At 43.8% G+C, this 22,974-nt stretch overlaps 2 protein-coding genes across 2 annotated transcripts; both read left to right on the top strand.

Annotated features, from left to right (window-relative positions):
- Positions 1-1,324: 1,324 nt before the first annotated feature.
- LOC135554090 (putative protein FAM47C) lies at positions 1,325-6,830 on the top strand. Its single transcript, XM_064986147.1, has 2 exons — positions 1,325-1,581; positions 4,304-6,830. Exon 2 carries the CDS (start codon positions 4,759-4,761, stop codon positions 6,259-6,261), a length of 1,503 nt encoding a protein of 500 aa, XP_064842219.1. The 5' UTR covers positions 1,325-1,581; positions 4,304-4,758; the 3' UTR covers positions 6,262-6,830.
- Positions 6,831-18,806: 11,976 nt separating this feature from the next.
- LOC135504112 (uncharacterized) lies at positions 18,807-22,835 on the top strand. Its single transcript, XM_064922409.1, has 13 exons — positions 18,807-18,850; positions 18,958-19,008; positions 19,215-19,526; positions 19,742-19,843; positions 20,500-20,524; positions 20,623-20,672; positions 20,802-20,817; positions 21,111-21,166; positions 21,271-21,295; positions 21,436-21,473; positions 21,562-21,586; positions 21,708-21,760; positions 22,197-22,835. The coding sequence occupies exons 1-13, from the start codon at positions 18,817-18,819 to the stop codon at positions 22,304-22,306; spliced, it is 897 nt and encodes a 298-aa protein (XP_064778481.1). The 5' UTR covers positions 18,807-18,816; the 3' UTR covers positions 22,307-22,835.
- The last annotated feature ends 139 nt before the right edge of the window (positions 22,836-22,974 follow it).

Below are 22,974 nucleotides of genomic sequence, written 5' to 3'. Positions count from 1 at the left end.
ACAAAACCCCTAGACAATACAAAACTACACAAACCACCCTTGTCGCACCCTGACCTAACCAAATAATAAAGAAAACAAAGATCAAGGCGTGACAGCCAATACATCATGGCAGCATTAGGACTCACATGGCTTGTGACCTGTGAATATGTTCTACTTTTCGAGTGATAGAAATGATCAAGAGCAACATTTCTTTTAATGATCTATGTTTATAGTATCTTACAAAGCTCATCTGCATCATAGAGAAACAGGACTTAATCAAGTATTCTAGTTCCAAGTAGTCACAGCATCCAAACTTGCCAAATCTGAATACACAGGTAAAGTATATATGTTTAAAAATATAGTATCTACATGATATACAGTACTCAGAAAACAAAAAACAACATCAAACAAAAAGTTGTTTATCATCCACTTATTCTTGGAAGTTATCCACTTATTGAGTATTCTGATCTATGCAGATACCTACCCTGCGAGGCACTTTGTCCCAACATTCATGGTGAGAAAAGGGGGTAACATAGATTTTAAATGTAGCACTGTCGGCCTGGAACAACAGTGGGTCGAGGTTCAGGTTTACCTTTGTAAGAATGAAGATGGGATAAGAATGACTGTTCTGTAAGAAGCTGAAGATGACACCAGTTTCACCATGAAGGATGTTACAAAAGAAGCCTCCGACATCTACAGCTGTGTGTTCACCAGAGATAACCTTCCACCAGATCAAGTGAAGTCAACAGGCGAGAATTTACTAGTCATCCAGGTCTATGGGGAAGAAAGTAAGCTTTTGTTAATGTGTGCGTATGTTTGTAATGATTAGAAATAATGGTGAGTGGATTGCTGTGCATATTCGGAATTTATCAATTAGATGTCTGGTATTATTTCTTCAGACACAAAAATACAGCATATACTGTTAAACCACAAATGACATACACGTTACATACATGTTTACATTCTTGATACTAAATCAATTTACACTTATGGGCAAATTTTTACTTGCACTTGTCATGTTGGCATGAATGATTCGTGAGACAGGCACAGGAATGAGTAATAGGGGTTTTATTCAGTCCAAATTACGGCGTGCAGTTTAAAGGGGACAAGACCAAACACGTAACAAAACGCATGGTTGAAACACAAACAGAAAAGCCCAGAACACACAGCACAGGTACTCACACGACCAACGGACATAGTAACAATAATCAACACCACTATGGTGAACAAAGGGCACATATATATAAATAAGTTACGGTTCACCCCTTATTTAGTATTTTGTTTCATGCAGAGATCTACCCCACAAATCTCTATGGACCATCTAATGTGACTGAAGGGGGGACTGTAGATTTTGAATGTAGCACTACTGGCGTCAGAGGACCTGAGGACAAGGTTCATGTTTACCTTTGCAAGAATGGAGTTGGGATAAGAATTGCGGCGCTGGAGAAAGGAAGAATGATGCTATTTTCACCCATATTGATGTTACAAGAGAAGACTCAGGCAACCACAACTGTGTGTACACGAGAAATAAACTCATACCCAGTCAGGTGAACTCAACCGGGGAGAATTATCGTGTCTTTCAGGTCTATGCAGATGTGGAAGGTAAGATTCTGACAATGTTTGTGTATATTGTATAATGTACACTACCGTTCAAAAGTTTGGGGTCACTTAGAAATGTCCTTGTTTTTGAAAGAAAAGCACATTTTTTGTCCTTTACAATAACATCAAACTGATCAGAAATACAGTGTAAAGGCGATTCCGTGATGCAGGCCTTCGAGGCAGAGTTCCTCTGTGTTCTTTTTCTTAATATTTGATTTTTTTTGTCCAGTCTGAGACAAGGCTTCTTCTTTGCAACTGTTGACGTTGAGACTGGTGTACTATTTAATGAAGCTGCCAGTTGAAGACTTGTGAGGCGTCTGTTTCTCAAACTAGGCACTCTAATGTACTTGTCCTCTTGCTCAGGCCTCCCACTCCTCTTTCTATTCTGGTTAGGGCCAGTTTGCATTGTTCTGTGAAGGGAGTAGTACACAGCATTGTATGAGATCTTCAGGTTCTTGGCAATTTCTCGCATGGAATAACCTTCATTTCTCAGAACAAGAATAGACTGATGAGTTTCAGAAGAAAGTTCTTTGTTTCTAGCCATTTTAGGCTGTAATCAAACGCACAAATGTTGTTGCTCCAGATACTCAACTAGTCTAAAGAAGTGTAGTTTCATTGCTTCTTTAATCAAGACAACAGTTTTCAGCTTTGGTAACATAATTGCAAAATAGTTTTCTCATGATCAATTAGCCTTTTAAAACGATAAACTTGGATTAGCTAACACAACGTGCTACGGGAACACAGGAGTGATGGTTGCTGATAATGGGCCTCTGTACGCCTATGTAGATATTCCAATAAAAAAATTGCCATTTCCAACTACAATAGTCATTTACAACATTAACAATGTCTACACTCTATTTCTGATCAATTTGGTGTATTTTAATGGACAAAAATTTGCATTTCTTTCAAAAACAAGGACATTTCTAAGCGACCCCAAACTTTTGAACGGTAGTGTATGTTTGTGTTGATTAAATGCATAGATTGCTATACTATTATATTTGTAAATTCAGATTTTATTTCTGCAAATATATTGCTTTGTAAAAAAAGGCTACATGTACTCTGATACCATTGTTTTACATTAGACAGAGCGTCAATTCTGCCTGCACTGATCTGTCTTGTATGTCACTAAGAGTCATGGATTGATCAAAAGTACTGGAGTTCAGCTGCAATGTGCTGTCTAAAATTCAAAAATATTATCTAGGTGACATCGTCTGCTGAATCCCATTCTGCCTCTTAAAGATAAAACAATAATTCCATCATTTTGAGGTTTTTTTGGGTGAGGAAGTCTTAGTCGCCCCATTTTCCATCTAGCTAAGAATGTGTGCTTCAAAAAGCAGTATTTCTCAAGTTTGACAATAAAGCTTAACCTAAACAGGCCAGCAGCATACCACAACTCATCCCACTGCTGGTTTACTTCTGAAGCTAAGCAGAGTTGGTCCTGGTCAACCTCTGGATGGGAGACCAGATGATGCTGACAGTGGTGTTGGAGGGCTAGTAAGAAATACCATTTCCAAGGTAAAAAACGAACAAACAATTCCACAGGCCAGTGAATGGGGACAATGCCCTGTGTAGGGGGCTGTCTTTCGGATGGGACGTTAACAAGAATTTAAGCTTTCTACCAATATCAGATATGTCTATTTCCTGGGAAATGTTCTTGTTACTTACAACCCTGTGCTAATCGCATTAGCCTACATTACCTCAACCTTCCCGCCTAGAGACCCACCAATCCTGAAGATTAAAGTTCCATGGGATCTTTAGTGACTACAGAGAGTCAGGACACCCATTTAACCCTTGTATCCTGTCAAAATTCCCAATCTGGCCTTCCTACCATCATGGCCACCTAATCATCCCCAGCTTACAATTGGCTCATTCATCCCCCCTCCTCTCCTCTGTAACTATTCCCCAGATTGTTGCTGTAAATGAGAATGTGTTCTCAGTCAACTTACATGGTAAAATAAGGGTAAAAAATAAATAAATAATAAGGTGTCCAACATTAGCAGCGTGCTCGTGCTAGCTGAGCCAGTCAGTGAAATGATGCTGCAAACCAACCAGCTACCTGCTTAGTGCTGCACACAGTGTTGAATGCTTTCAACAAAAGCTATCTAACTAGCAAGCTACTGTAGTAGTGCTGATTCTAAAATGTTTTCCAGAAGCAGCTGTTCTGCCGTGAGTCATTGAGTAGCCGTCTGTCCCGAGCCAGCCCTGATCACAATGACAAACTATTAAATCACTGTCACAACTTTTGTAATGAAATAATAATAATAAACTATGTTTTCATTATTTGAATGGTGGATGCGCAATATTTGAATTTGAGTTCCACATCACATCTGTCACGCCCTGGTCTAAGGATTCTGTGTTTTCTTTATTATGTTGGTTAGGCCAGGGTGTGACATGGGTGATTTATGTGTCTCGTCTTGTCATAAGGGTTTATTAGATTTATGGGGTTGTGTTCAGTGTAGTGGTCTAGGTAAGTCTATGGCTGCCTAGAGTGGTTCTAAATCAGAGGCAGGTGTTTATTGTTGTCTCTGATTGGGAACCATATTTAGGCAGCTATATTCTTTAGGTATCTTGTGGGTGATTGTTCCTGTCTCTGTGTTTTGCACCAGTTAAGACTGTTTCGGTTTTTCCACATTTTCTTATTTTTTTATAGTGTTCATGTTTTCATCTTTCATTAAAGATGTTTATAAATAACCACGCTGCATTTTGGTCCCCCTCTCCTTCCCAGGAAGAAAACCGTTACAGAATCACCCACCACAACAGGACCAAGCGGCGTGGTAACGGCCAGCAGCAACAGTGGCCAAAGACACAGGACTCTTGGACATGGGAGGAAATCCTCGACGGGAGAGGACCCTGGGCTAAACCAGTGGAGTGTAGCCGCCCCAAGGTGCAGCAGGAGAAGAGGCAGCAGGAGCAGCGCAAAGAGGAATGGACATGGGAGGATGGTAAAGGACCCTGGGCACAGCCAGGAGAATATCGCCGCCCCAAAGAAGAGCTGGAGGCAGCGAAAGCACTGGTATGAGGAGGCAGCACAGCGCTGTGGATGGAAGCCCGAGAGTCAGACCCAAAAATTTCTTGGCGGGGGAACACAGGGAGTATGGCGAAGCCAGGTAGGAGACCTGCGCCAACTTCCTGTGCTTACCGGGGGGCGAGAGAGACCGGGCAGGCACCGAGCCAAGGGCCATGAAGCCGGCTCTACGCATCTGGTCTCCAGTGCGTCTCCTTGGGCCAGCGTACATGGCACCAGCCTTGCGCATGGTGTCCCCGGTTCGCCTGCACAGCCCAGTGCGGGCTATTCCACCTTGCCGCACTGGCAGGGTGACCGGGAGCTTTCAACCAGGTAAGGTTGGGCAGGCTCAGTGCTCAAGAGCTCTTGTGCGCCTGCACGGTCCGGTCTATCCAGTACCACCTCCACGCATCAGCCCTCCGGTGGCAGCTCCCCGCACTCACCCTGAGGTGCGTGTCCTCGGCCCAGTACCACCAGTGCCGGCACCAAGCACCAGGCCTACAGTGCGCCTCGCCTGTCCAGCGCTGCCAGAACCTTCCTCCTCTCCAGCGCAGCCGGAGTTTCCCGCCTGTCCGGCGCCGCCTGAGCTGCCCGTCTGCCCAGCGCCACCTGAGCTGCCCGTCTGCCCAGTGCCGCCTGAGCTGCCCGTCTGCCCAGTGCCGCCTGAGCCTTCCGTCTGTCCACAGCTGCTAGAGTCTCCCGTCTGTCCAGAGCTACTAGAGTCTCCCGCCTGTCCAGAGCTGCTAGAGTCTGCCGTCTGTCCTGAGCTGCTGGAGTCTCCCGTCAGTCCAGAGCCGCCGGAGTCTCCCGTCTGTCCAGAGCCGCCGGAGTCTCCCGTCTGTCCAGAGCCGCCGGAGTCTCCCGTCTGTCCAGAGCCGCCGGAGTCTCCCGTCTGTCCAGAGCCGCCGGAGTCTCCCGTCTGTCCAGAGCCGCCGGAGTCTCCCGTCTGTCCAGAGCCGCCGGAGTCTCCCGTCTGTCCAGAGCCCTTGGAGTCTCCCGTCTGTCCAGAGCCACCGGAGTCTCCCGTCTGTCCAGAGCCGCCGGAGTCTCCCGTCTGTCCAGAGCCGCCGGAGTCTCCCGTCTGTCCAGAGCCGCCGGAGTCTCCCGTCTGTCCAGAGCCGCCGGAGTCTCCCGTCTGTCCAGAGCCGCCGGAGTCTCCCGTCTGTCCAGAGCCCTTGGAGTCTCCCGTCTGTCCAGAGCCACCGGAGTCTCCCGTCTGTCCAGAGCCGCCGGAGTCTCCCGTCTGTCCAGAGCCACCGGAGTCTCCCCTCTGTCCAGAGCCGCCGGAGTCTCCCCTCTGTCCAGAGCCGCCGGAGTCTCCCCTCTGTCCAGAGCCGCCGGAGTCTCCCCTCTGTCATGAGCCGCCGGAGTCTCCCGTCTGTCAGGAGCTTCCAGAGCCGCCAGTCAGCCAGGATCTTCCAGAGCCGCCAGTCAGCCAGGATCTTCCAGAGCCGCCAGTCAGCCAGGATCTGCCAGAGCCGCCAGGATCTGCCAGAGCTGACAGGATCTACCAGAGCCACCAGGATCTGCCAGAGCCGCCAGTCAGCCAGGATCTGCCAGAGCCGCCAGTCAGCCAGGATCTGCCAGAGCCGTCAGTCAGCCAGGATCTGCCAGAGCCGCCAGTCAGCCAGGATCTGCCAGAGCCGCTAGAGTCAGCCAGGATCTGCCAGAGCCGCTAGGATCTGCCAGAGCCGCCAGTCAGCCAGGATCCGCCAGAGCCGCCAGTCAGCCAGGATCTGCCAGAGCCGCTAGAGTCAGCCAGGATCTGCCAGAGCCGCTAGGATCTGCCAGAGCCGCCAGTCAGCCAGAATCCGCCAGAGCCGCCAGTCAGTCAGGATCAGCCAGGATCCGCCAGAGCCGCCATTCAGCCAGGATCCGCCAGAGCCGCCATTCAGCCAGGATCTGCCAGAGCCGTCAACCTGCCTGAGCTATCTCTTAGTCTTGGGCTACCTCTCAGTCCTCAGCTACCTCTCAGTCTTGAGCTACCCCTCAGTCCCGAGCTACCTCAGTCCCGAGCTGTCCCTCAGTCCGGAGCTGCCCCTCAGTCCGGAGCTGCCCCTCAGTCCAGTGGGGCCCTTTGGTAAGGTTACTAGGCCAAGGTCGGCGGCGAGGGTCGCCACTCAAGGGACGCTAAGTAAGCGGACTAAGACTGTGTTGGAGTAGCGTCCACGTCCCGCGCCAGAGCCGCCACCGTGGACAGACGCCCACCCAGACCCTCCCCTATGGGTTTAGGTGTGCGGCCGGGAGTCCGCACCTTTCTGTGGGGGGGGGGGGGGGGGGTACTGTCACGAGTTGTTCTCAATCAGAGGCAGGTGTTTATCGTTGTCTCTGATTGGGAACCATATTGAGTAATATATGGTTGTACCATATAAAATACATGTTTTACTGTACTTACCACATATGGAACAATTGTAATTGAACCTATAATTGGTTATGTATTTAAAACTGTTACTTCTACAGTGGGATACATAAAGTACCAGATGGTTGCACACACAGTCAGTTGAATCTCTAACTGGTAGGATGGGTGAAATGTTCAATAAACTGAGATTTTAATCATATCAACTGTATTGAACTTGTCATTTGCCAAATTGGTTTACTGTTTGGAATGTGGAATATGGAATTTTAATTAACAAATCTGTTAACAGTGAAGTTAATCAACATATAATAATTGTTCTTTGGCATAAAATGAACACCTTAGTAACATAAGATATTTGTTTACATGTTGTAATTGTAGATTAGTCCACCAGCAGTTCTGCAAGGAGAACCTGTACATTCTACAGTAAATATAATGTTTATTAAATAAACACATTTGATGTAATGTTCTGCATATTTCTGATTTCATTTGATAACTTTATGGGCCTGTATGTACCAGACTGTCTTTATTAATGGCACTCCCCTTCAACATAAGGGTGTGACCACTGGCATAGTGGAAACCTTGGCAGCCCCCGTAAGGCGGGGGGGGGGGGGGCACAAGAGCTCTGGGGGCCAATGCGCCCTTCATCTCACACATGTCTAAATTGTATTACTTTTTAAAATAAATAATTTTGAACAGTAACCCTTCTTTTTCATTTCCACATGTAGCAAGAGAAGTGTTTGTGTTGTCCAGTCTACACAAGTCCAAATCCCTATCACATCCATGTTTAATTTAGGAAAGGGCTGATTTTAGTTAGCTAGCAAGCCACCAGAGGACAACGACACAAAGAGATGCAACAATTCAAGTTACATTTTTTTGTCAACAACGTTTGGCTTCTGATGTAATTGGTCTGAAGCCAAATCCAAACTGTCTTTATTGATGTGGCAGGACCATTCACAGCTGAGCTCACTCAGTTTAACTCAATGCTGATTTGCTTTTATTGAAAAAAAATTTTTTATCAAGGGAGGCCAAATGCTCGCTAAAAAGCCCAGTGGCCGACATTAGGGGAAGATAGAGCAAGACGGATATTGGCCAATATTATGCAAATGTACTTATCAATGAAACATTTGATCTCAATACAGTTTTCTGTTCCCAAAGCAAGAATCTGTTACGAATAGAGTGGACTAAGTTTAATAGAGAGACCCCTTCCTGGTGGCCAGCAAATTGGCACACCCCCCTAACCGGCTGTCCCTGGTTCTGTCCTTTACCCTCTTCACCCAGTCCTCTCTGCTTCCCCTCACCTTCCACTCTGTTGTTATGGCTCCCTCTCCCTCCTCTTCTTCCCGCTTTTCCTCCCCTTTCTGTTTTTATTTATTTTCTATTCTCATGTAAAAATACACTGAAAGCAAGAATGAGGATATGTAGAAGAGAGAGGGAGAGAGAGAGGACTGGGATGACTCCACTACAAGAGTAGACTTTAAAGATGACTGGAACTCTGTCCCAGATGACACCCAATCCCCTATATAGCCCTATGGGCCCTGGTCAAAAGTACACTGAGTGTACAGAACATTAGGAACACCTTCTTAATATTGAGTTGTACCCCCCTTTGCCTTCAGAAAAACCTCAATCCATTGGGGAATGGACTCTACAAGGTGTCGAAAGCGTTCCACAGGGATGCTGGCCCATATTAACTCTAATGCTTCTACAGCTGGTTAACAGGGAGCTTTTCATCAAGACGCCTATATTGCTGGCCTTGCCTGCTTTGAGCCTTGGTCGAAAGGTGGTTACAGTGACCCGAAGAACATCGATCGTTCAGCTAAACGACAAAAAAAAGCACAGAGTATATAAACGCTCACATCAGATTCAAGCTTCTGGGATAAAGCTGCATCGATTAGGATGAAAGTCTACGTATTCATACTGTGGATCACAACGAGAAAGTCAGAAGAAACAGGGATGTTCTCAAGCGGCTAAACAACTCTACTGCATTTCTGTGCATGAAAGAATGAGCTTTTAGAGGACACGACGAGAGGGAAAGTTCTGCTGACAAGGGCAACAACAAGGAGCTTGGAGAGGTCATTACACGCCACAATGCTTTACTTGCTGAACATACCAAAGTTTCGACTGTCTATTCTGGGATGTCGAAAACAATTCTGAATGATTTGATATCTTCCATTGCATCATCCATTTAAAGATTCAAGAAAGAGGTTTACGCAGCGCATTTTTTAATGTGCACTCAAGATGGTTTTCCACTTTTCTCTGGTATTTAATTAAAATGATGATAACACATTAATTCCAGACAGACACAAGCAAAAACTTATGATATAAAGGTTGCAGCAGCATAGGCTACACCTAAACATTAGAAATCTGGCATGTGCAGTGGTCTAAGGCACCAGAGATTCTGGGTTCAAGTCCAGGCTCTGTCGCAGCCAACCGCAACTGGGAGACCCATGGGGTGGCGCACAATTGGCCCAGCTTCATCCAGGTTAGGGGAGGGTTTGACCGGCAGGGATGTCCTTGTTCCTTCGCGCACTAGTGACTCCTGTGGCGGGCCGGGCACAGTGCACGCTGACACGGTCGCCAGGTGTATTGTGTTTCCTCTGACATATTGGTGCGGCTGGCTTCCGGGTTAAGTGGGCATCGTGTCAAGAAGCAGTGCGGTTTGGATGGGTTGTGTTTCGGGGGATGTTAAGCTCTCAACCTTCCCCTCTCCTGAGTCCGTACTGGAGTTGCAGCGATGAGACAACACTGTAACTACGAATTGGATACCACGAAATTGGGGAGAAAAGGGGGTAAAATATTTGTTTAAATAATTCAAATTCTGACATGCTGTATGGGATGAACTAAAAAAGAAATTCAGTCTGATCAACTGTATGTTACTAATAAGAGCAGCTTTATACAGCCTATATGCCCTGTCCATCTGGTCAGGGTAAACTAATTGGTAACTTTATGTATTTTTAGTCCATTTGTGTGTCAGGAGAAAATGTGAATGTGATCAAATGTATTTTATTTTCAAAATTGGGCTGGCTTGGCTGCCTATACGTTTTTAATCCTACATTACTAACTGGAATTAATGAATCCACATAATAGTGATGGCAGTACATTTTTTGTAAGGCCAACAGTTGCATAGGCCTGCATGATGCTAACATGCATATCTTTCAGTTGTTGTCACAACTTCTGTCGAAGTCAATGTCTCTCCTTGTTCGGGCAACTCCATTCCACTAAGTTTGATTCTCCTGCGCCTGACTCTGGTTGGGGTTGGCTGCGACAGAGCCTGGACTTGAACCCTGACTTCCCTGCCACATATACACACGACTCTGACCGTTGTTGTCTATGTGTCTGAGTAGAGGATCTCACCCTCCTAATCTAGTCTAAATATAATTTATTTGAAGAAATATAAGGTAGCTGCAGTTTGACAGGGTTTCCTTCCCCCCAGGGCCAGGAGTTTCTTTCAGGAGTTTTTTAAAACCATATGACCTGTTTTGGATAAACTGGTCCCATCATACCCTATATGAAACCTTTTTACAACTGATAAATCACTGTCATACCCTATAAGTTCCAGAGTTTTCCTAGTTAATTTAACTTGTAAGGAAAATCCCTAGGGGAGTAAAAATTGCCCCATCGTTGTCCAAACCTACGAATGCGCAGCTGTAATGGAATGTATCTGCTATTTGTATTTACAGCTAAGTCCCCTCCTGTTCCCTGATTAAGAGGTGATGACCACTCCACTACCATTGTCAACTTTCTCCTGACAAGAACTGAAGCCACGTCTCATGTGCCAGCTCATCCACTGGCACATTGAATGTTTCCCCTCCAAGCACTGTGTGTACCCCTATCAATTTTCTCTCATTATTGAAAGTAAGCTTTTGTTAATGTTTGTGTATGTTTAAGAGAATTAGAATGAATGGTGAGTGGATTGCTGTGCACATTCAGTATTTGTACGTTTGTTTTGTGGTTGAGTATTTGTTCTTCAGACGCTAAAATCAACTTACACTTAAGTGGAAGTAAAATGTTTCCCTCAGTCAAATTTAGGGCCCCTTTTGTTTTATGCAGAAATCTACCCCACAAAGCTCTAGGGACCATCTAATGTGACTGAAAGGAGGAATGTAGATTTGAAATGTAGCACTACTGGCATCACAAGAAGATCGGACAAGGTTGAAGTTGGATGTGCTGTGACTAACAATTAACCTGTATGTCTATGTCGTTGTTTTTTTGATTCAATTGTTTACGTGTTTGCTATGCGGGGGAAATGATAAAACAAGCGGAACTATTAGGGATTATTATCGAAGGCAATCCCGCACTGTGTTAGCTACATTTTCACGTCATTGGGTGTAGTTCGTAAAGGTTGAAGTGTGTATGTTAGGATGGTAACGCTATAATAATTAAGGATGAAGTGTGAATTCATGCCAGGAATAATAAGTGTGAAGATTTGATTTCCTCCCGTCTGTAATAAGCAGCCAATTAGGTATTTTTCCTTCATTCATGTGTTTAATCTGATACTGTTATAGCTCCGGCTAAACTGTTTATGCATATAAGCACTTCAGAGTTATATCAAGCTAATATGTCACTCGTAAAACAAGAAGGTTGTACGAGTGTGGTTAACTGAATTATCATTTGCTTTATAGTTCTCACGGAAGGTGATAATTCTGACTGAAACAACAGAATAAATCCGCCAGTTAAAATCAAGGAACAGTTGTGCTCGTGGTTACTGGAGGGAGCCACGTGTGCAATTTAGGGTTGCAAAACTACTGGTAATTTACCAAGGTTACAGGAATCTTCAGTAACTTCCGTCATTAACAGAAAATCTATGGCAATCTATCATAATCTATCATAAAATAATTTATAATATAAATGTATTATATCTGTGTTCATATTGTCCATGAGTTTCTAATAGATAGACCATACGTTTGAAGAGAAAATAGCTTAATTAATGAAAAAAAACTATGGTATTCAGTAAATTGATGGTTTAGATTTAAGATTGTGTCTTACAGCTTTGTCATGAATTTCTTAACATATATATATATATATATTTTCAAATGATAAGGCAACACGGAGGTCCAGAGATTATTACAGACATCTGTGAGTACCCAAAAGGGCCACTTGATGTCTTGTGATAGATGACATAAAATCCTTAAAGGATACCAACATTCTGGTAGTTTAATGGTCAAATTTGAAACTTTTCAGTAATCTACCCTTCCTTTGCAACCTTAAATCTGATTGATATGTTCAGTTATTGTGGTCATACTTCTACTGACTGTAGTGACTGTTAGTTACTGAAAAGTAGGCTAATCATGATGTCTCTTTCTCTTTCTGGAAGACAAACAGTAGTAATGCACTGACAGATAAAACTTAATTATTGAGAACTACACTATATATACAAAAGTATGTGGACACACATTCAAATCAGTGAATTCAGCTATTTCAGCCACACTCGTTGCTGAAATGTGTATAAAATCGAGTACACAGCCATGTAATCTCCATGGACATACATTGGCAGTAGAATGGCCTTACTGAAGAGCTTAGTGACTTTCAACATGGCACCGTCATAGGATGCCACCTTTCCAACAAGTCAGTTCATCAAAGTCCTGCCCTGCTAGAGCTTCCCCGGTAAACTGTAAGTGCTTTAAGTGCAAGAAGTGGTAGGCCACACAAATTCACAAAACGGGACCTCCGAGTGCTGAAGCGTGTAGTGTGTAAAACTCATCTAAATGCAACACTCATTACGAGTTCCAAACTGCCTCTGGAGGCAATGTCAGCACAATAACTGTTAGTCGGGAGCTTCATGGAATGGGTTTCCATGGCCAACCAGCCGCACACAAGCCTAAGATCACCATGCGCAATGCCAAGGGTTGGCTGGAGTGGTGTAAAACTAGCCGCCATTGGACTCTGGAGCAGTGGAAACGTGTTCTCTGGAGTGATGAATCAAGCTTCACCATCTGTCAGACTTACCCCCATCGCGACATCCCCCAAAGGCTAACTTTCTGGCCCCTGCTATCTGCTTGCTTCCTAACCCGGTCGGTAACTGCTAGCTTGCCTGCCCGGTCTGCTAACTGCTAGCACCTGCTAACTGCTTGCTAACCCGGCCTGCTAACTGCTAGCTTGCCCCGGTCTACTAACTGCTAGTTTCCGGCCCCGGCCTGTTAAATCAAATCAAATTTTTATTTGTCACATACACATGGTTAGCAGATGTTAATGCGAGTGTAGCGAAATGCTTGTGCTTCTAGTTCCGACAATGCAGTAATAACCAACAAGTAATTTAACTAACAATTCCTAAACTACTGTCTTATACACAGTGTAAGGGGATAAAGAATATGTACATAAGGATATATGAATGAGTGATGGTACAGAGCAGCATAGGCAAGATACAGTAGATGGTATCGAGTACAGTATATACATATGAGATGAGTATGTAAACAAAGTGGCATAGTTAAAGTGGCTAGTGATACATGTATTACATAAGGATGCAGTCGATGATATAGAGTACAGTATATACGTATGCATATGAGATGAATAATGTAGGGTAAGTAACATTATATAAGGTAGCATTGTTTAAAGTGGCTAGTGATATATTTACATCATTTCCAATCAATTCCCATTATTAAAGTGGCTGGAGTTGAGTCAGTGTCAGTGTGTTGGCAGCAGCCACTCAATGTTAGTGGTGGCTGTTTAACAGTCTGATGGCCTTGAGATAGAAGCTGGTTTTCAGTCTCTCGGTCCCAGCTTTGATGCACCTGTATTGACCTCGCCTTCTGGATGATAGCGGGGTGAACAGGCAGTGGCTCAGGTGGTTGATGTCCTTGATGATCTTTATGGCCGTCCTGTAACATTGGGTGGTGTAGGTGTCCTGGAGGGCAGGTAGTTTGCCCCCGGTGATGCGTTGTGCAGACCTCATTACCCTCTGGAGAGCCTTACGGTTGAGGGCGGAGCAGTTGCCGTACCAGGCGGTGATACAGCCCGCCAGGATGCTCTCGATTGTGCATCTGTAGAAGTTTGTGAGTGCTTTTGGTGACAAGCCAAATTTCTTCAGCCTCCTGAGGTTGAAGAGGCGCTGCTGCGCCTTCTTCACGATGCTGTCTGTGTGAGTGGACCAATTCAGTTTGTCTGTGATGTGTATGCCGAGGAACTTGAAAATTACTACCCTCTCCACTACTGTTCCATCAATGTTGATAGGGGGGTGTTCCCTCTGCTGTTTCCTGAAGTCCACAATCATCTCCTTAGTTTTGTTGACGTTGAGTGTGAGGTTATTTTCCTGACACCACACTCCGAGGGCCCTCACCTCCTCCCTGTAGGCCGTCTCATCGTTGTTGAAAATCAAGCCTACCACTGTTGTGTCATCCGCAAACTTGATGATTGAGTTGGAGGCGTGCGTGGCCACGCAGTCGTGAGTGAACAGGGAGTACAGGAGAGGGCTCAAATCAAATCAAATCAAATTTATTTGTCACATACACATGGTTAGCAGATGTTAATGCAAGTGTAGCGAAATGCTTGTGCTTCTAGTTCCGACAATGCAGTAATAACCAACAAGTAATCTAACTAACAATTCCTAAACTACTGTCTTATACACAGTGTAAGGGGATAAAGAATATGTACATAAGGATATATGAATGAGTGATGGTACAGAGCAGCATAGGCAAGATACAGTAGATGGTATCAAGTACAGTATATACATATGAGATGAGTATGTAAACAAAGTGGCATAGTTAAAGTGGCTAGTGATACATGTATTACATAAGGATGCAGTCGATGATATAGAGTACAGTATATGCATATGCATATGAGATGAATAATGTAGGGTAAGTAACATTATATAAGGTAGCATTGTTTAAAGTGGCTAGTGATATATTTACATCATTTCCCATCAATTCCCATTATTAAAGTGGCTGGAGTTGAGTCAGTGTCAGTGTGTTGGCAGCAGCCACTCAATGTTAGTGGTGGCTGTTCAGAACGCACCCTTGTGGGGCCCCAGTGTTGAGGATCAGAGGGGAGGAGATGTTGTTACCTACCCTCACCACCTGGGGCGGCCCGTCAGGAAGTCCAGTACCCAGTTGCACATGGCGGGGTCGAGACCCAGGGTCTCGAGCTTGATGACGAGCTTGGAGGGTACTATGGTGTTGAATGCCGAGCTGTAGTCGATAAACAGCATTCTCACATAGGTATTCCTCTTGTCCAGATGGGTTAGGGCAGTGTGCAGTGTGGTTGAGATTGCATCGTCTGTGGACCTATTTGGGCGGTAAGCAAATTGGAGTGGGTCTAGGGTGTCAGGTAGGGTGGAGGTGATATGGTCCTTGACTAGTCTCTCAAAGCACTTCATGATGACGGAAGTGAGTGCTACGGGGCGGTAGTCGTTTAGCTCAGTTACCTTAGCTTTCTTGGGAACAGGAACAATGGTGGCCCTCTTGAAGCATGTGGGAACAGCAGACTGGTATAGGGATTGATTGAATATGTCCGTAAACACACCAGCGAGCTGGTCTGCGCATGCTCTGAGGGCGCGGCTGGGGATGCCGTCTGGGCCTGCAGCCTTGCGAGGGTTAACACGTTTAAATGTTTTACTCACCTCGGCTGCAGTGAAGGAGAGACCGCATGTTTCCGTTGCAGGCCGTGTCAGTGGCACTGTATTGTCCTCAAAGCGGGCAAAAAAGTTATTTTGTCTGCCTGGGAGCAAGACATCCTGGTCCGTGACTGGGCTGGATTTCTTCCTGTAGTCCGTAATTGACTGTAGACCCTGCCACATGCCTCTTGTATCTGAGCCATTGAATTGAGATTCTACTTTGTCTCTGTACTGACGCTTAGCTTGTTTGATAGCCTTGCGGAGGGAATAGCTGCACTGTTTGTATTCGGTCATGTTACCAGACACCTTGCCCTGATTAAAAGCAGTGGTTCGCGCTTTCAGTTTCACGCGAATGCTGCCATCAATCCACGGTTTCTGGTTAGGGAATGTTTTAATCGTTGCTATGGGAACAACATCTTCAACGCACGTTCTAATGAACTCGCACACCGAATCAGCAGGAAGCAGTCTTGGAGTGTGGAGTCAGCTTGGTGTGACCAGCGTTGGACAGACCTCAGCGTGGGAACCTCTAGTTTTAGTTTCTGTCTGTAGGCAGGGATCAGCAAATTGGATTCGTGGTCAGCTTTTCCGAAAGAGGGGTGGGACAGGGCCTTATATGCGTCGCGGAAGTTAGAGTAACAATGATCCAAGGTTTTTCCACCCCTGGTTGCGCAATCGATATGCTGATAACATTTAGGGAGTCTTGTTTTCAGATTAGCCTTGTTAAAATCCCCAGCTACAATGAATGCTGCCTCCGGATAAATGGTTTCCAGTTTGCAAAGAGTTAAATAAAGTTCGATCAGAGCCATCGATGTGTCTGCTTGGGGGGGATATATATACGGCTGTGATTATAATCGAAGAGAATTATCTTGGTAGATAATGCGGTCTACATTTGATTGTGAGGAATTCTAAATCAGGTGAACAGAAGGATTTGAGTTCTTAACTGCTAGCTTACCTGCCCGGTCTGCAACTGCTAGCCCATGTTAACTGCTTGCTTGCTAACTGCTAGCTTGCCCCGGTCTACTAGCTGCTAGCTTGTTTAGCCCCGGTCTACTAACTGTTAGCTTGTTAGCATCGGCCTGCTAACTGTCTGAATCGTGGTGTCCCCAGCCAGCCCAACCAATCACTGGACCCATATGTTCACTTGGCTGCGCATGCCTCTCTCTAATATCAATATGCCTTGTTCATTACTGTCCTGGTTAGTGATTACTGTCTTATTTCATTGTAGAGCCTCTAGCCCTGCACAATATGCCTTAACCAACCATGTAAACGTAAAAGCCTTGGTTTCATGCATGTTCACATTAGAAGCCTACTCCCTAAGTTTGTTTTACTCACTGCTTTAGCACACTCTGCCAACCCAGATGTCTTAGCCATGTCTGAATCCTGGCTTAGGAAAACCAACAAAAACCTTGAAATTTCCATTCCTAACTATAACGTTTTCCGCCAAGATAGAACTGCCAAAGGGGGTGGTGTTGCAATCTACTGCAGAGATAGCCTGCAGAGTTCTGTATTACTATCTAAGTCTGTACCCAAACAATTTGAGCTTCCACTTCTAAAAATTTGCCTTTCCAGAAACAAGTCTCTTACTGTTGCCGCTTGCTATAGACCTCCCTCTGCCCCCAGCTGTGCCCTCAATACCATATGTGAATTGATTGCCCCCCATCTATCTTCTGAGCTCGTGCTACTAGGTGACCTAAACTGGGAGATGCTTAACACCCTGGCCATCCTACAAACTAAGCTTGATGCCCTCAATCTCACACAAATTATCAATGAACCTACCAGGTTCAACCCCAAACTTTTCAGGGAAGTTAGGAACAAATATAAACAAATGTAAAACTGACCATCCTACCGATCCTCGACTTCGGTGATGTCATCTATAAAATAGCCTCCAACACTCTACTCAACAAACTGGATGCAGTCTATCACAGTGCCATCTGTTTTGTCACCAAAGCCCCATACACTACCCACCATTGCGACCTGTACGCTCTCGTTGGTTGGCCCTAGCTTCATACTCATCGCAGAATCCACTGGCTTCAGGTTATCTACAAGTCTCTGCTAGGTAAAGCCCCGCCTTATCTCAGCTCACTGGTCACCATAGCAGCACCCACTCGTAGCACGCGCTCCAGCAGATATATCTCACTGGTCACCCCCAAAGCCAATTCCTCCTTTGGTTGTCTTTCCTTCCAGTTCTCTGCTGCCCATGACTGGAACAAATTGCAAAAATCTCTCAAGCTGGAGACTCACATCTCCCTCATTAGCTTTAAGCACCAGCTGTCAGAGCAGCTTACAGATCACTACACCTGTACATAGCCATCTGTCAACAGCCCAAATATCTACCTACCTCATCCCCATACTGGTATTTATTTATTTATTTATTTTGCTCCTTTGCACCCCAGTATCTCTACCTGCACATTCATCTTCTGCCAATCTACCATGCCAGTGTTTAATTACTATATTGTAATTACTTCGCCACCATGGCCTATTTATTTCCTTAACTTACCTTATTTGCACTCACTGTATATAGACTTTTTGTTTTCTTTTGTTCTACTGTATTATTGACTGTATGTTTTGTTTATTCCATGTCTAACTATGTGTTGTTGTATGTGTCGAATGTATGTGTCGAACTCCGCTCTATCTTGGCCAGGTCGCAGTTGCAAATGAGAACTTGTTCTCAACTAGCCTACCTGGTTAAATAAAGGTGAAATAAATAAAAAATATTTACAAAAAGTCCAGCGGATGAATCTGGGTTTGGCGGATGCCCGAATGCATAGTGCCAATTGTAAAGTTTGGTGGATAAATAATAATAGTCTGGGGCTGTTTTTCATGGGATGTTCAATAAAGTATATAAACTGAGAATTGAATCATATCAACTGTATTGAACCCCTTAATTTGCCAAATTGGTATACTGTTTGGAATGTAGAATTTGGAATGATTATAAACCAATCTGTAAACAGTCAAGTTTAGCAAGATATTTGTTTATATATTGTAACTGTAGATTAGTCCACTAGCAGATCTGTAAGGAAAGCCTGTCAATGTTACTAAAAATGTGATATTTAATAAATAAACACATCTGATATAAAGTTCTACGTGTTGCTGATTTCAATGATAGCTTATGTACCAGGCCACTTTTCCTTTGCAACATAAGGGTGTGACACTGTAATGACATGGCTTTGTTACGAAAGTATGCCTAAATACGTCTAAAGTATTTGAGAAAACGCACCGAACAGACCTATGTTCCGGGTTTTGATTCATACAATGTGTGGTTGCCATCATTAGTCTGAATAGGTAAGGTACGTAAACAATGCATTTCACTGAAACCACCACTGAAGTCTCAGCAGCATGGCAGCATTAGGACTCCTATGGCTTCTGAGCTGTGAGTATTTTCTACTTTTCAAGCAATACAAACATTTTCAAATAAATATTTATGTTCATTTCCTGAACAAAATACTTTCCCTAAGTGTATTCATTTGTCCAATGCAGCCATAGCATCCATCCTTGTCAACTGTGAAGATGCAACATCTGAACACAAAAGTAAAGTATTTCTGTTTATTGTTTTGTAGTGGTTCATGTTTTGGAAATATTTAATACATCAGTGTATACAATACAGTATATCTTTTTCAAACAGATTACATTCATAATAATACACACACTTAAGAGAAATCCTAACTTCCACTTAAGTCACACTTTCAAAAAGAAAATGAAGGGTTCACCCCTTATTGGTATTTGTTTTTATGCAGAGATCTACCCAGCAAAGATATTTGGACCATCTAGCGTGACTGAAGGGGTAAACATCCATTTTAAATGCAGCACTACTGGCATCAGAGGACATGAGGACAAGTTACATTTTTACCTTTGCAAGAATGGAGTTGGGATAAGAATTGCACTGCCGGAGAAAGATAAAGATGACGCTATTTTCGACATGAAGAATGTCACAAGAGAAGACTCGGGCAACTACAGCTGTGTGTACACCAGAGATAAACTTGTACCCAGTCACTTGGAGTCAACAGGGGAGAATTTGGTTGTCTTTCAGGTTGATGGAGAACAGAAAGGTAAGATTGTCAATATTATGTTTGTAATGATTAGATTGCTATCCATACAGTATATTTGTCAATTTGTTGCAGTGCAGTTTGAATATTTGTAATTCAGTCACATTTACAGCCAATATATTGCTTTGCAATGAAAGGCTACATACTCTGCCTCGGCAGCAAGTTTAACACCAGCGTGTACTGTACACCAGAATCTATTATATCAATGTTCTTCACAGAGGGAGGACAAGGGAGAGCAAGACTGGCAGCAGCTTTGGTCCTGTTTCTGACGCTGTCTGTACTGCTGTTAGTGTGGAGGTACTGGGGAATCCTGAAACAAAGTAAGTGAAGTTGACAGTCTGTTCAGTTTAGGCCAGGAATCAATTCTTAACACAGTGCGCTGGACAGCCGAAAATTCTGCTTTAAAAGGCACTTTCACCGCCGTTTGCGGAGATCGCATTCATAAAATGCTGCAGATTGACGCCTCAATCGGAAATCCCCTTTAAATGTCAACCAAGCAATGTGGAATTTCGCGGCCAGCGGAGGTGGGTTGATGGGAGTGGATAGGCAGATCCAATGGATAACAACACACTGGCGACGAGCAGACAGGGGTGGGGTATGGGTTCCGGGTGAATGGCTGTAGACAAAAACAAACGGCGGTAAATTAAAGGCAAGCAAGACGTACAAAACAATAAAACAAACTATATAAACTGGAGGCTGGTTCGTGGGCACAACATACTGTTCATGGCTAACGATCCGGCAGGGAGTGGATGTCAGGTCAGAGCCTTTGAAGGGGAGAGGTGATGATCAGGACAGGTGTGCAGATTACTGATGGGATACAGGTGCGGGTGAACATTGATCTCCCAACAAGCTAATTCGCCCGGCAACCAGACAGGGTGCGTTCCAGGACACCGGAAACACACTCCAGGACAGAAACACAGTCAAACACAGACTCAGGAAGCGGGATTCGTGACATTACTGTTGCTTTCTGTTACAGTGATAAGCATTGACCATCAACCAAGGTATAGAAAACCTACAAAATTAAAACAAAATACTACTTGATTTATCAATGTCCACATTGTTGAGACAGGGCAAAAAATATGTTGTATTCTTCCTTTAGTGAGAATCAGGATACGGATCAAACATACAGTCTAATCTCAGTTGTACCAGGTATTGTATATCAGTTCATATTTTTACATTGCATATTTTCATCACATATTGTTCCTTTCCTTAAGTTCTTTAAGAACTAAGTTATAATGTATGTTTTCTGTCTTTGATTTTCATATCCTGGATGTTTAGTCGCAACTGGTGTAATGTAAGTTTCTCTTCAGCACCATTTGTTATTTAAATGAGGGGTTATTTCACCATACTGTTGAGATGACACCGTTTTCATAAAAGTGTCATAAGCCTGGGTTAGTTTCCCTATTTTGGTAAAGAAAATATATGATATGCAGTATCTTTGACAAAACAATGAAGTTACCATATAGGTTTAGTATGCATTTTCTAAGAGTACTTTTCATACAATAACCACTTTCATAGTCTAAGATGATATCCCTTTTCCATGGCTTCTGTAAGTTGTTTACAATGGTGTCAATGTCTTGTCTGTAGTGAGGACCGCTTTGATGGTGATGAAGGACACTATTCTATGATAGGTGACTGGAGAGGTACAGTTTGTCTAATCATTACATTATTAATAATACCCTATCCGAGAAAACCCTTTGTTTATGATATACTGTATCTGACTATTAAGAAAGAAATTCTAATACAGGGCTGGAATCGTCAGGGAGACTACGGTAAGACATTTTAGTAACTACCACATTATTTCTAAAGATATGACACAAATAATACTAATAATATTTCATTTGTAAAGTGCATTTCCCACACTCGAGATGCATAAATGATCAATGATATATGTAATATTTCCCTTACACAGAAAGAATCCTGAGCCCTTGGGTTCGCAAGGTGTGTCAGGTATGTATGCAATCTCATAGTTGTTCCTCTCATTCTGGAGTCTCTTAGACTTTACAGTACATAGAACTGATGTCAGTTTTATTCCCAGGAGGAATGGGATCGCTGGCTCATCAGTAAGTCTGAATCCTGCTCTTACATTTCCTTCAGTATCAGGGACATTAACGAGCCGTATTGTTGATATTTCTCTAATTACATATTTACATGTCTGAGTTCGTTCATTTTCTGTTTCTGTAGCTCTCCAACTGATCCTACAGGAGATGAGGCTCTGTACAGTGTAATAACTAGAGGTAGGTACTAAAAAAGAAACCAGTAGAATAGTATACGTACATGTATAGTATACGTATATGTACTGTCTGATGGGTTACAAAGGTAGGTTCACATCATACCTATTTTTATCTGTTGTCTGTTATACTGACGTAGAGGCAGCCCTGAGCATCCCACGTAACCAGATACTACACAGGTTGATGAATGTTTAGCCACACACACACAGAGACCAACAGGCCTGTAGACAGAGGAAGGCAATGTGAGCAAAGACTCATAACACAACTCAAGTCCCTCATCACTCAAACCACAGTGCACTGACGCAGCTATATTTATATAAAGATACACTTAACTGTAGCGATTTGGTTTTCCACAGACACTTAATTCTCAGAACACTCAGTTAACTTTCTCTACATACAGTGTCCAGCATGTTTGACTAAATCTAGCAACCTCTCCCCTCAGTGAAAAGACCAGAAGAGCAGGGTGAAACTGCCATCTATGCCAAAGTGAAAACAAAGAAGGAGAAAGAAAAACAGGACCCTGTTTACAGTCTGTCATTACAAATACAGTAGTGCTATACAGTAGTGCTATACAGTAGTGCTATACAGTAGTGCTATACAGTAGTGCTATACAGTAGTGCTATACAGTAGTATATGACATGCGAAATGACATGACAGAACATGTGGTTTATCTGCCCTTTTGGTCATAGAAGTATGGGGATATTACTACTGTACACCTAGGTGTATGCTAAGATGTGTTTTTTAAAATACTGCTTTGGTTTTGAACATATTACTCTTTGATGCAGTCTGCAGTCTGGGTGCTATCTTTGAGCCAAGCAAAGATGTAGATGACATTATTCCACCTTTTATTCAATAAAAACAAACCAAGCTTGAAATGAAAGCGATATAAATTCAAACAAAGTGTTAGACAATGTTTTCCACATGCTTGTTATGCCAACATGGAAGTATGAATTAAGACACACAAATGAATGATAAGACAAGACCGAGACATGCATAGAGAAAGAGATGTGGACAAAGGAGAATATGTGGCAGGCTAATGTGGTTACAGTGTTTCTATAGAAAGCTCAGTCTAATGGGAGAGGGAGACAGAGCTTAGTAATAGACAAGCCACTATCATCATCCCTCCCAGCAGAGGGGAAGTGGGGAGGAGAAGTGGAGAGGAGAAGTGGAGAGGAGGGAAAGAGTGGGAGGCTGTCTGCAACATAATACCATTTCTCCAC

Source organism: Oncorhynchus masou, chromosome 2 (assembly GCF_036934945.1).
Source record: "Oncorhynchus masou masou isolate Uvic2021 chromosome 2, UVic_Omas_1.1, whole genome shotgun sequence".
NCBI lineage: Eukaryota > Metazoa > Chordata > Actinopteri > Salmoniformes > Salmonidae > Oncorhynchus > Oncorhynchus masou.
Note: the sequence above shows the minus strand (reverse complement) of the source record. Positions and strands in the feature narration are given on the sequence as shown.

Coding starts and splice junctions, on each gene's coding strand:
- LOC135504112 (XM_064922409.1), top strand. CDS start 18,817: ATGGCAGCATTAGGACTCCTATGGCTTCTGAGCT. Junction 21,474..21,561: donor GGGTTCGCAAGGTGTGTCAG/GTATGTATGCAA, acceptor TTTTATTCCCAG/GAGGAATGGGATCGCTGGCT. Junction 21,587..21,707: donor ATGGGATCGCTGGCTCATCA/GTAAGTCTGAAT, acceptor CTGTTTCTGTAG/CTCTCCAACTGATCCTACAG.
- LOC135554090 (XM_064986147.1), top strand. CDS start 4,759: ATGAAGCCGGCTCTACGCATCTGGTCTCCAGTGCGTCTCCTTGGGCCA.